Raw genomic sequence first — 13909 nt, forward strand, 5'->3', positions numbered from 1 at the left:
TTAAAAAAAACATCACGGTCAATGGTTTCATTTAAAAAAAATATATAACTGTGAGGACCTCAAAAGTCGGTATCATAAAGTCTGTCCGATTGATTTCTGTAATTGTTCACGCTTGTTTCGACACAGTATAAAAATGTCACCGGCAAAACATTAGCAAAATATTTGTTTTGGTTAATCTGTGTCCGAAGTCTGTCAAGCCTGGCTAGATCTAAGACAGTTTGTTTGTTTGTTTGTTTGTTTGTTTGCTTAACGCCCAGCCGACCACGAATGGCCATATCAGGGCGGTGCTGCTTTGACATTTAACGTGCGCTACACACAAGACAGAAGTCGCAACACAGACTTCATGTCTCACCCAGTCACATTATTCTGACACCGGATCAACCAGTCCTAGCACTAACACCATAATGCCAGACGCCAGGCGGAGCAGCCACTAGATTGCCAATTTTAAAGTCTTAGGTATGACCCGGCCGGGGTTCGAACCCACGACCTCCCGATCACGGGGCGGACACCTTACCACTAGGCCAACCGTGCCGGTCTATCTAAGACAGTGGGGCGAACTGTGGGCGGAGTGGGTCCTTAAGGACAAACAACACCGACTGAACAAAACAAGACTTCTCTTCTTGACCCTCTACACCAACGTGATATCTCTGACGTCATAAGCGCAAAAAAGTTGGAGGAGACGTCATAATACGAAGCACTACGTCACGTTAAACATTGTGTCACTTCGCCCAGGAACTGAGAAATAATTTCGAAAAAGAATTCTGACACGGTGACTTCGCCATATCAGCAGCAGAAAATGAATCGAAAGGTCACCGCCAGGCTGTGCATGAATCGTTGTCGGAAGTCATTAAAGGAGATATCACACTCACCAAAACTGGGAGCGCTGTGGAGAGTCATGTCCCGAATGATGCGAGTCCCGAAACACGACCACATCAGTAGGAACTGTCGGGCGATCTGACGCAAAGAACGGCCTTTCTTGCTGCTCGGCTGAAACATGGATTGATTGATTGATTGATTGATTGATTGATTGATTGGTTGTTTGATTGCGCAATTGTTTGCTTGTTTGCTTAAATGATTGAATGATTGATTGATTGATTTATTGATACCACAATTGATTAATTCCGCAATTGATTTATTCCTGTAATGATTGATAGCGCAATTGTTTGCTTGCTTGCTTGCTTGATTGAGTGAGTGATTTTTGTTGTTCACAAACAACTTTTTTCTCACTTTTTGAATCTTCATGTTTTCTTCCATCATTAACATAATATACATCTTTTCCTTCTTTCCCGCCCAAGTGCAGTGTTTGTTGGTTACATATACATTTTATTTTGTTCATCTTTAGCCAACACAAAACGAAACAAATGCATAAGACAATGTCATCAACATTAGAAAGGCAAATATATTACCAGCTGAACTCGAACGTACATTTATTTTCGACATCATTGATCAGTATTTTTTTTCAAAACAAACTAGTCCTTCGTGAAAGATACCGACACATTCTAAGGAAAAAGTCTTACGGATCTACCGTCTGTACACACAAATCAGCAACGACGACGTGAAGGGTAATATCCAATGATATTATACGGTACCTTGACAACGCATTTGTCGACCATTTTGTCCAGCCATTCAGTGATGACCTCAATAGGAGACTGTTCCTCCAACATCCGTTCAAACTCGCCACACACTGAAGAAAAAAAAATTACACTTGCAGAACTTTTGAAATCAGGGTGTGATTCTTCTAGCAATGCTAGACCATAATATAATCTGTCAGTCCATGGGTAGAGATAAAGTTAAGTTTTCTGTAGCTGTGACGAACTTATCACTACACTTACTTATCGATATATGTTATAGCTAAATTAGTCATACAGTGGTAGTAAATAGCAAAACATAATTGTGCGAACTTCACTGCTGTACCAATATAGTCTCTGTTCTATCATACTTACAGTTAGAAATAAGAGTGTGATTCCAATAGGTGTACTGGTCTATAGTGGACAGTGTTTGTTTCACTTTATTTTCAAGATCCATGTGTAAGCTTACAGCTGTGCTAATGCTTTTAATAAAGCGTTGCTGACTATGAATGTAGATGTAAATGCTTGTATAACTGTGTTTTAATTTTAAATGTGTCAAACGCAAAGAGCATAATTGTAAAGTTATGATGTTTTCCGCTATATAAATGCTCATTTATTATTACATGTATTATTATTATTTAATTTATTATTAATACATTTGTACATATAGTGTCAATACACGAAGTTCTCACTATACTTACAGTTGGAAATTAATGTGTGATCGCTACAGTTCTACTGGTCCATAAAATACAGTGTCGGTTTCAATGATCTATTGACTATACTTACCGTTGGAAATAAGAGAGTGATCCCTATAGATCTACTCGTATTGGTACATAGTATGCAGCGTCTCTTTCACTCTATCTATCGACTATACTTACAGTTGGAAATAAGAGTCAGTGATCTCTATAGTTGTACTGGTCCATGGTGTAGAGTGTCTATTTCACTCTATCTATTTTGATTATCATTATTTAAGTTGGAAATTAGTGTGTAATCCCTTTTCTGGTCCATAATATACTGTGTCTATTTAACTCTATTTACAATACTTACAGTTTGAAATAAGAGTGTGATATATATAGTTTTACTGGTCCGTAGTGTAGAGTATCTGTTTCCCTATATCGATTGCCTATACTTTCAGTTTGAAATAAGTGTGTAATCCCATTACTGGTCCATAATATACAGTGTCGGTTTCACTCTATCTATCTTTGACAAAACTTACAGTTTGAAATTAGAGTGTGATCTCTATAGTTGTACTGGTCCATAGTATAGAGTGTCTGTTTCACGATACCGTTGAGGTCAACGGACAGCCAGTCTTCCAGCAGCTGACCAGTGATCTCCGGACTCTGCAGAACGCTACGCGCCGCTTGGCACAGGTGATTGAGTGAAGTTTGGCGCCGTAACACCTGGGCGAACCTCCGTGCCACTGAAATTAACAAACACAGGTGATTTGAAAAATAATAAAAAGAGTGTATGGCTTCGTTATGTAAGTCTAAACCTCTGCGGCATTAACATCAATAATGAACATAGTGCAGAGACTTCGATGAGATACATATATGTGTGTGAACAGTTTCATCCGTAAACTTGCTCGAAGACATTTTGGCATGGCAATATTTCAGCGAAACCTCCGTGCCACTAAAATCAACAAACACAGCTAAGGTGATTTAATAAAAAATATAAACAACTTTTAGGCTTCGTAATTGAAGTTAAAGCCTCTGCGGCTTTAACATTAATCATACATATAGTGCAGAAACTTCCATGAAATATTTGTGTGTGAAAAGTTTCATCCGTAATCTTGATCGGAGACATTAATATTTTGGCATGGCAGTATTTCAGGGAAACCTCCTATAACCAAAAGGATATAACAAAGATGATTTAAAAGAAAAAAAAAGAAAAAAAAAGGCTGTATGTCTTCGCAATACAGATGATTTAAAAAATAAAAAAAAAGACTGTATGGCTTTGGTATTGAAGTGAAAGCCTCTGCGGCATTAACATTAATAATGAATATAGTGCAGAGACTTCGATGAAAATGATTGTGTGTGAAAACGTTTATCCGTAAACTTAATCGAAGACATTTGACATGGTAGTATTTCAGCAAAATTTCCTAAGACGATAAGGATCTAACACAGGTGAGTCAGTGACCTTTGGCAGCGTAATGACCACCACGAAAATTAAAGGACACAGGTAGCAAAGGAATTTTGGTTTTTAGTATCGATTTTCAGATTAATTAAGAGATACTTCGGGAGGACGGGGGTGCGGGTGTTTAGGGGGGGGGGGGTTGGACGATGGGGGCATACTGCTCCTGAATAGTTACTGTCAATAAAACTAATATATATAAAACACAAAATTTGCGCTTCAGCAATTCGCGGCGACCCGTCGTGCCATTAAAATGAGCAGAAAAAGATGATTACGGAGAATCCGGCGTTGCGAATGTTCCTAGCCCTGAAATCAACACGAAATAAGAAATTGATATATATAGCATGTGGACATGCAACGTCCGTGTCACTAACATAAACAAAATACAGGTGGGTCAGGAACGCTTTGTAATATTTCTTAAAAACCACTAGTACTGTATAGCGAGGATTAAATGACATTTTCAGTGAACAACTCTCGTTTGTTTGTTTGTTTGTTTGTTTGTTTGTTTGTTTGTTTGCTTAACGCCCAGCCGACCACGAAGGGCCATATCAGGGCGGTGCTGCTTTGACATATAACGTGCGCCACACACAAGACAAAAGTCGCAGAACAGGCTTCATGTCTCACCCAGTCACATTATTCTGACACCGGACCAACCAGTCCTAGCACTAACCCCATAATGCCAGACGCCAGGCGGAGCAGCCACTAGATTGCCAATTTTAAAGTCTTAGGTACGACCCGGCCGGGGTTCGAACCCACGACCTCCCGATCACGGGGCGGACGCCTTACCACTAGGCCAACCGTGCCGGTCAACAACTCTCGTCAGGACATTCACTCCTTGACGCCAGAAATACAGTACAGTGAAACCCCCCCTTTAAGACCTCCACAAATCTGAGTAGTCAGGTCTTAATTTATTTATTTATTTTATTTATTTACGAGGATTTATATCGCGCACGTATCTCACCACACAAGGCGACTCAAGGCGCATATTACCTATTAATGCCGTGTGAGATGGAATTTTTTACACAATATATCACGCATTCACATCGGCCAGTAGATCGACTGCCTTTAGGCGCTGCATCCACCTTTCACGGCCTATTATTCCAGGTCACACGGGTATTTTGGTGGACATTTTTATCTACGCCTATACAATTTTGCCAGGAAAGACCCTTTTTGTCAATCGTGGGATCTTTAACGTGCACACCCCAATGTAGTGTACACGAAGGGACCTCGGTTTTTCGTCTCATCCGAAAGACTAGCACTTGAACCCACCACCTAGGTTAGGAAAGGGGGGAGAAAATAGCGGCCTGACCCAGGGTCGAACACGCAACCTCTCGATTCCGAGCGCAAGTGCGTTACCACTCGGCCACCCAGTGGAAGGGGGTCTTAAAATACGGGTGCATTTACAGAGGTTAAAGGCACAGTGCAGCTCACAGCCTTCGTGTTGCGTTTTTGTTGCAGCTGAGTGCATTTACAGTTCAAAAATCCTCCTATGGTAGTCAAACAAACCCAAAACTACCCAACGACGACATCTGTGAAGCTCGACAGTTTCTTGTTCACGCGAGTGCATAAATTAACCTAGTTATTACGTTGGTGTTTGGTCGGAGTTCGATCCAACTGATCGAGTGATTCCGGCCTCCATTTTGTTTTACACAAACTCATGATGACGTCTGACATAGTTTGCTTTAGTGACGTGTCTTTTTGTGCATGATGTGGTGATCTACCTGATCTAAATTTAGATCCAAAAATAAACCAAGACCAGCCGGGTCCGAGTACGAAATTAATTCGTAAAAAAATTGCAGTACTTGACTCTTTGGGTGCAAGTCAATGAAACTTGGTAGTTCTTCTAACGGATAGCTGCCTGAGGTATGACTAAAAGCCCCAGGGGCTCCGTGCACCTGGATTTGACAAGTTCAGTACCTTTAAGAACAAAAAGTCTGAAAAAGCAGGGTCTTAAAAGGGAAGGGGTCTTAAAAGGGGGGTGGGGGGGGTCCATAGTAACTTGTCCAGTCTGAAAGGGGTCAAAAATGCAACAACTTCAAACTTTGTCAAAGACCGGAGTGGTTGAGTACAAGTTTACGTACTAAGTTAAAAAGTGCCAAAACCTACAACCCTTGTATCGAAAAGAAAACAAGGCAACCAAGCAATAACTTCGCACTTTACTAAAGTAGGCCAAAAATAAGAACACGGAAACGGGCATACGAACAAAATCGATCGAAAACTTAAACCCACTGACGCGTTTTATTGATATAACCTCTAAATATAAACTCTGTCAACTTTTATTTCCACGAACGACAGCCGGAAGTACAATCCGAGTAAAGTGTGGCGTAACCGGAAACGGCGACCGGGTTATTTCCCTTGTGAGAAAAGTATACGTGAAGGACATAGCTCAAAAGCGAGTAACTCTATCGGAATTCGTTAAGTCCCCCAGTAAAGCTATCCAGATAGATGGCATCGAGCGAGGTCCTGCACACTTCACGCTAAAAGCTAAGTTCAGTTTTTCGCATCATTAGACACAAACGCAGACAGCGCACGGATGCCCTGGATAGAGTTTCGCAAAAGCACGTGCACTGCGCAGAAAGGTAAAGCGTTACGATCCATCATGGCGTGTGCATATGCATACCGCGCAAACACGCATAGGCTACACTCACGCAGGCATGGTCACAAACGCGAACGCACGCACGCACGCACGCATACACACTTGGAAGCAAACAGACTCATGCGCGCACACATATATATACACACGTGCGCGCGCGCACAGGGGCACAAACACACACATACACGATAGCACGCACGCGCACACTCATACACACACACGATAGCATGCACGCTCACACACTGACACCACACACACACACACACACACACACACACACACACATGCATGCGCATTTAAGTGACGACATACATATAAACATGCATTAATTCACGCGCGAACGCACACTCTGACACAAATACACTTTTACCGGCTGTAATCTTCGATTTTCACGCATCGGTAATTTCCCCCAGCAGCTTTAGAGTTGTTACAATTCGCGACACGCGACGAGCTCAAAACGTAAACGTAGCATAAAAGTAATGGCAGAAAACCCCTCATGTATTCACGACTTTCCGACCTTGACATTGTAGTGGGGTCAAGTGGGCGTCGGCATCATTGTCCAATCAGAAATGATAAAACGTCCTGCTGGGCAGTTTCCGGTCCGGACTGATGAAATGGCGCAAAACATGTTGCGCAAAAGTGGAAAGAAGAAGAGAGCGTGGATTGACAACCGTAAAGGAGATTTCGACCGTGCACTCTCAGTATAGCATAGTTAAAATGTTGGAGAATGACACACAAGATACGATAAGAGCCAGTGGTTACCAAAATGAGAAAGATGGGTTAAACATCGTGGTCAGTGAAGTAGCAAAGTGTGTATAAATAACCGGAAGATATGTTAAACCGGAAACTATGCAGCAGGAAAAACAAAACGGCAGCCCCCATGAGCTCAAAAAGGTCAATCAAAAATGTCGTGAGTATATACAGGGTAAAACACAAAGACAAAGTGTTTGCTTGTCGCAAATCCCAGATAGATTGTCGCGGTAGCAGTGCTGTTGCAACGGCGATGGGCTATCGCAAATTGTCGCAAAATCTGCCTGCCGTGTGTCGCATAAAATGCAACTTGTGCCAAGTCCTGCTAGCTTTACCTAAGTTGCCTTTCAATCATGCATCACGCTACGTCTTCCAACTATAGCGTTCACCCCAACATCAACATCAAAAGCGTTGTGCTCCGGACACGCTCTTTGTAAAGCCAAGCATTTATACCCCCCATTCAAACAACCGGTCATCAATACTTGATCAAAAGCGTCGGCTGATTAACATAACTCAGCGGGTATTTGACGGATGCATTTTGAACTACCGGCCCATGCTGTTAGCGGGTGGGGTAGCAGGGCTCCCCACGGACGCCTTTCCTAGTGCGTCCCGGGACCCCCACTTTTAAATTGTAGAGGGTCCATGGACCCCCACTGCAGTATTTTAGAGGGTCCCAAGGGTCCAAAAGCCGAAAAGTCCCAGTGTACTTATAAAACATTGTGGTCACGTATAGTGTACTGCGAAGTGTCGATTGCAGTCTGAAAATGGTATCTACGGTACACACGATAAAGGAAATTTAGTGCGTCCTAGGACCCGCTCTTTTAAAATCTAGTGCGTCCAGGGACCCCCTCCATATATTTCTAGAACGCGCTTTCGGCTTCTAGTGCGTATTGGCCGCAGGGACGCGCGCTATGGGGAGCCCTGGGTAGGGGTAGGGTGGAGGAGGCGTCATACACAGGGGAACACAAAGCTGCAGCACTTTTTGCAATGTTTTCACGCTTGAAGAAAGTATCCAGACTCTTTTTAAATTAATCCAATAACTAACTGAGCAATAAAATAAGGTGACCGGCACGGTTGGCCTAGTGGTAAGGCGTCCGCCCCGTGATCGGGAGGTCGTGGGTTCGAACCCCGGCCGGGTCATTCCTGAGACTTTAAAATTGGCAATCTAGTGGCTGCTCCGCCTGGCGTCTGGCATTATGGGGTTAGTGCTAGGATTGGTTGGTCCGGCGTCAGAATAATGTGACTGGGTGAGACATGAAGCCTGTGCTGCGACTTCTGTCTTGTGTGTGGCGCACGTTATATGTCAAAGCAGCACCGCCCTGATATGGCCCTTCGTGGTCGGCTGGGCGTCAAGCAAACAAACCAACAACAACAACATAACTCAGCGGGTATTTGACGGATGCATTTTGAACTACCGGCCCATGCTGTTAGCGGGTGGGGTAGCAGGGCTCCCCACGGACGCCTCTCCTAGTGCGTCCCGGGACCCCACTTTTAAATTGTAGAGGGTCCATGGACCCCCACTGCAGTATTTTAGAGGGTCCCAAGGGTCCAAAAGCCGAAAAGTCCCAGTGTACTTATAAAACATTGTGGTCACGTATAGTGTACTGCGAAGTGTCGATTGCAGTCTGAAAATGGTATCTACGGTACACACGATAAAGGAAATTTAGTGCGTCCTAGGACCCGCTCTTTTAAAATCTAGTGCGTCCAGGGACCCCCTCCATATATTTCTAGAACGCGCTTTCGGCTTTTAGTGCGTATTGGCCGCAGGGACGCGCGCTATGGGGAGCCCTGGGTTCGGGTAGGGTGGAGGAGGCGTTGTCATACACAGGGGAACACAAAGCTGCAGCACTTTCTGCAATGTTTTCACGCTTGAAGAAAGTATCCAGACTCTTTTTACATTAATCCAATAACTAACTGAGCAATAATATAAGGTGCCAACCTTCTTGCATGAATGGTCACGCAAAATACACGGAAAATAAGATTTCTTCCAAGAATCGTGAATTCCGGCTCAAAATGAGTTCCAGCTTAAATTAAACATCACACATTGCACGCTGATGACGTAACGAATATAACTGACCTATGGCAAACCCGCTCAGTTCATTCGTGCGGCGATCGCTTGGGGTGCGTTGCTGGAACCTACTGCTAGCGGAGGCAGGCTGAGATGTGGATGTGAAGTGGTGTTTCAGTTTGTGTGGACATTCCAAAAAAGACTGCCTACGCTCGAAAATTCAGAATAAAAAAAACCCAAGAAAGGTATGTTGTGTCTTTTGAGCTAGCTTCTGGACAATGTGTTAGATAATCTTATTTTCTGTATTATAAGCGTTTGTCTATCCGTCCACATAAAAGACCGCTGGGTCCAAGATCAGTGACTGTAACGTTTTGTTTTGTTCTAATCAACCGTTCCAATAACATTCCTTTAGTGTTTTAAAAAAAAAATTCTTAGTTCGTGTTGACTGGAACCAATTCTGAGAGTTGTGCTTACTTCTGACTGCTGTTCGCTATCAGGTTTGTTTATGGTGCATTTTGTTTGTGTTTATTAATTGCTTGATTGATCGTTTGATTGATTGATTGGTTGGTCGTGGGCTAGTTGGTTGGTTGGCTGGTTGGTTGGTTGGTCGATTGAGTGAGTGGAGTAAGGGTTTCATTGATTTGTTGATTGATTGGTTGGTCGTTGGCTAGTTGGTTGGTTGGTTGGTTGGTTGGTTGGTTGGTTGATTTCTTGAGTTGCCCAACAATTAAAAGAGATATTTAAAACCGTGGAAGCCAAGGACCACAAACAAACAAACAAACAAACAAACAAACAAACAACGAAGGAAAGAAGATTAAGTAAGACGATTTACAATCAATCAATCAATCAATGACGCTTATATCGCGCATATTCCGTGGGTACAGTTCTAGGCGCTCTGCAGTGATGCCGTGTGAGATGAAATTTTATACGGCCAGTAATTGCAGCCATTTCGGCGCATATTTACCTTTCACGGCCTATTATTCCAAGTCACACGGGTATAGGTAGACAATTATTAACTGTGCCTAAGCAATTTTGCCAGGAAAGACCCTTTTGTCAATCGTGGGATCTTTAACGTGCACACCCAATGTAGTGTACACGGGGGGTGGTTCGGACACCGAAGAGAGTCTGCACACAAAGTTGACTCTGAAATAAATTTCCGCCGAACCTGGGATCGAACTCACGCTGACATGCAGACACGCACAGAATCAACAATGAAGACTAAGTCCGATAGAAAAACAGAGTTTACAGGTGTTTTCTGTTTAAGCTTAGAGCGAGAAATACAGATTGTTTTATCACCAGTAAGCCTAAATGTACATTCTTAAATCTCTGGTTAATTGAATAAAATATATTTAAGAAAAAAAATAAGACTACATGAAACAACAAGTCGCGTAAGGCGAAATTACTACATTTAGTCAAGCTGTGGAACTCACAGAATGAAACTGAACGCACAGCATTTTTTCACAATGACCGTAGTGCGCCGCTTGTGCATAACGGAGTGAAACTGACGAGCCTGTTCAGCGCGGTAGTGGTTTCGCTGTGCTGCATAGCACGCGTTTACATTTAGTCAAGTTTTGACTAAATGTTTTAACGTAGAGGGGGGAATCGAGACGAGGGTCGTGGTGTATGTGCGTGTGTGTGTGTGTGTGTGTGTCTGTCTGTGTGTGTGTGTAGAGCGATTCAGACTAAACTACTGGACCGATCTTTATGAAATTTGACATGAGAGTTCCTGCTTTTTTCAATTTTTTGATAAATGTCTTTGATGACGTCATATCCGGCTTTTCGTGGTGAAAGTTGAGGCGGCACTGTCACGCCCTCATTTTTCAACCAAATTGGTTGAAATTTTTGTCAAGTAATCTTCGACAAAGCCCGGACTTCGGTATTGCATTTCAGCTTGGTGGCTTAAAAATTAATTAATGACTTTGGTCATTAAAAATCTGAAAATTGTAAACAAAAATAAAAATTTATAAAACGATCCAAATTTACGTTCATCTTATTCTCCATCCTTTTCTGATTCCAAAAACATATAAATATGTTATATTTGGATTAAAAACAAGCTCTGAAAATTAAATATATAAAAATTATTATCAAAATTAAATTGTCGAAATCAATTTAAAAACACTTTCATCTTATTTTTTGTCGGTTCCTGATTCCAAAAACATATAGATATGATATGTTTGGATTAAAAACACGCTCAGAAAGTTAAAACAAAGAGAGGTACAGAAAAGCGTGCTATCCTTCTTAGCGCAACTACTACCCCGCTCTTCTTGTCAATTTCACTGCCTTTGCCATGAGCGGTGGACTGACGATGCTACGAGTATACGGTCTTGCTGAAAAATGGCATTGCGTTCAGTTTCATTCTGTGAGTTCGACAGCTACTTGACTAAATGTTGTATTTTCGCCTTACGCGACTTGTTTGTACCTCTCTTCGTTTTAACTTTCTGAGCGTGTTTTTAATCCAAACATATCATATCTATATGTTTTTGGAATCAGGAACCGACAAGAAATAAGATGAAATTGTTTTTGAATCGATTTCGGAAATTTAATTTTGATCATAATTTTTATATTTTTAATTTTCAGAGCTTGTTTTTAATCCAAATATAACATATTTATATGTTTTTGGAATTAGGAAATGATGTAGAATAAGAGGAACGTAAATTTGGATCGTTTTATATAAAAAAAATGTATTACAATTTTAAGATTTTTAATGACCAAAGTCATTAATTAATTTTTAAGCCACCAAGCTAAAAGGCAATACCGAAGTCCGGCCTTCGTCGAAGATTGCTTTACAAAAAGTTCAATCAATTTGATTGAAAAATGAGGGTGTGACAGTGCCGCCTCAACTTTTACAAAAAGCCGGATATGACGTCATCAAAAGTATTTATCGAAAAAAATCAAATCAAATCCGGGGATATCATTCCCAGGAACTCTCATGTCAAATTTCATAAAGATCGGTCCAGTAGTTTGGTCTGAATCGCTCTACACACACACACACGCACAGACAGACACATGCACACACACACACACACACAAACACACACACTCACACACACACACACACACACACACACACACACACACACACACACACACACACATACACCACGACACTCGTCTAGATTCCCCCTCCATGTTAAAACATTTAGTCAAAACTTGACTAAATGTAAAAAGAGAAAAGGAATTGTAAAAATAAAAAAATAAAAATACCACCACAAAAATAAAACACTGAATTTTGCTTGGCAAATCTATCAAGATGGGAGGGGTGGGAGGTACCATTACACAATACTCTTGGTATACCTATATCTCTCCCACTCTCTCTTTTCCCAAACAACAACAACAACCAACAACAACCAACAACAACAACAACAAACTACAACAACAACAACTACAACACTACTACAACAACAACTACAACAACTACAACAACAACTACAACAACAACTACAACAACAACTACAACAACTACTACTACAACAACTACTACTACAACAACTACTACTACAACAACTACTACTACAACAACAATTACAACAACAACAACAACAACTACAACAACAACTACAACAACAATTACAACAACAATTACAACAACAATTACAACAACAAAGCAACAGCACCATCCGATACTCCCCAGAAGGTTGTATCTCACTAGGTGCGCTAGGGTGATCGGACAAACGGCCTTATTAGCACAAAAGCGTCCTTTATTTTTTCATTATGCGCTGAGTTCATGCTGAATGCCATTTCAGAGGCTGGCTGGGGTGTGATTGTGTTTTTTATTCTCAATTATCCCCTAGGGCCTTTTCACACATTTTTGTTTGCTTTCATTTCTTCTTTTGTTACCAATGAATTTGTAAGCCTATGGCACTTTTCTTTCGAATTTAAATTCCTCGAGCATTAAGCTACGCGTTACGATTGGGTTTTTTTTGCAGTTGACAGCATTTATTATTGAGTAGGCCAACATTTTTCTGTTTGTTTCTTGTCTTTGACAATATTTATGTTTCAGAAGGTCAAAAATATTTGTGTTGTTTTATGTCAAATAGATGCATGTCGATGAATAATCATCTGTTCACTTTCTGCTAATTGCTAGAATTTGTTTCTGTGTGAGAGCTTCTATCATTTGCGTTTTCTCTGTAAATTCTTTCGTTTTGCAATTTCCGTTTTTGATTGCTAGCGTGTTTTGTTGTTTGTTGGTTGTTGTTTTTCTCCGTTGAAGTTCACTTTTGTGGAAATGCAACCAAATTTGGTCGAAATTCAAGATGTTCTTTTCCATGAAAAACCATGTCTATTTTTTGAAATACTTGTTGCCAAATAGCTAGACTGAATGATATCCAATTACCCCAAATATCTGAGTTATCGAGGACCAACAAATGCCTCCTGGATTTCATGTTTGGTGATAGAGCAATGCAAACAAGCACTTCTTCAGAACAACCCAACAATTTGTTTCTGTTAGAAATGTGGGGCTTGTCAGAACTAAGGCGCGTAACACGCATCGTCAACAATCGTGACAGTTGAATTGTAATCAATACGCGAGCGCTGCTTTGCGAGTTCGGATTATGTCGATTTTCTGTCGATTTTCTGCAGTGCAACAACCGGAAAGAAAACCACAGTTACCGCTTCCTTGCGAACATCATCTTAAAGACAGAGTCCCTCCCGTGCAAACGAGGCTGCTTTATGCGTTCGGATTCTGTCGTTTTTCTGCAAGAAAGCCGCATTTACCACTTCCATGCGAACATCATCTCAAAGATAAATGCTGCTGCTTTATGCTTTTGGATTATGTCGATTTTCTGTCTATTTTTTTGCCGTGCAACAACCGGAAAGAAAGCCACAGTTACCACTTCCATGCAAACATCATCTTAAAGACAG

General features: G+C 41.4%; 2 protein-coding genes across 2 annotated transcripts in view; one reads left to right on the plus strand and one right to left on the minus strand.

Moving 5' to 3' along the window:
- LOC138973667 (transcription factor RFX4-like) overlaps positions 1-13909 on the minus strand; it is a gene marked incomplete in the record, with an annotated part of 81103 nt that overhangs the window by 10037 nt on the left and 57157 nt on the right. The window contains 3 exon segments of the mRNA XM_070346399.1: positions 870-987; positions 1590-1684; positions 2785-2988. Of these exon segments, the coding sequence (XP_070202500.1) occupies positions 870-987; positions 1590-1684; positions 2785-2988 (417 nt within the window).
- Positions 9157-13909, plus strand: part of LOC138973647 (microfibril-associated glycoprotein 4-like) — a 34464-nt gene continuing 29711 nt past the window's right edge. Inside the window, exon 1 of the mRNA XM_070346376.1 lies at positions 9157-9294. The gene's annotated coding sequence lies outside the window, so the exon portion shown is untranslated. The remainder of the gene's footprint in view (positions 9295-13909) is intronic.

The sequence above is a fragment of the Littorina saxatilis genome, linkage group LG8 (genome assembly GCF_037325665.1).
Source record: "Littorina saxatilis isolate snail1 linkage group LG8, US_GU_Lsax_2.0, whole genome shotgun sequence".
Lineage (NCBI taxonomy): Eukaryota > Metazoa > Mollusca > Gastropoda > Littorinimorpha > Littorinidae > Littorina > Littorina saxatilis.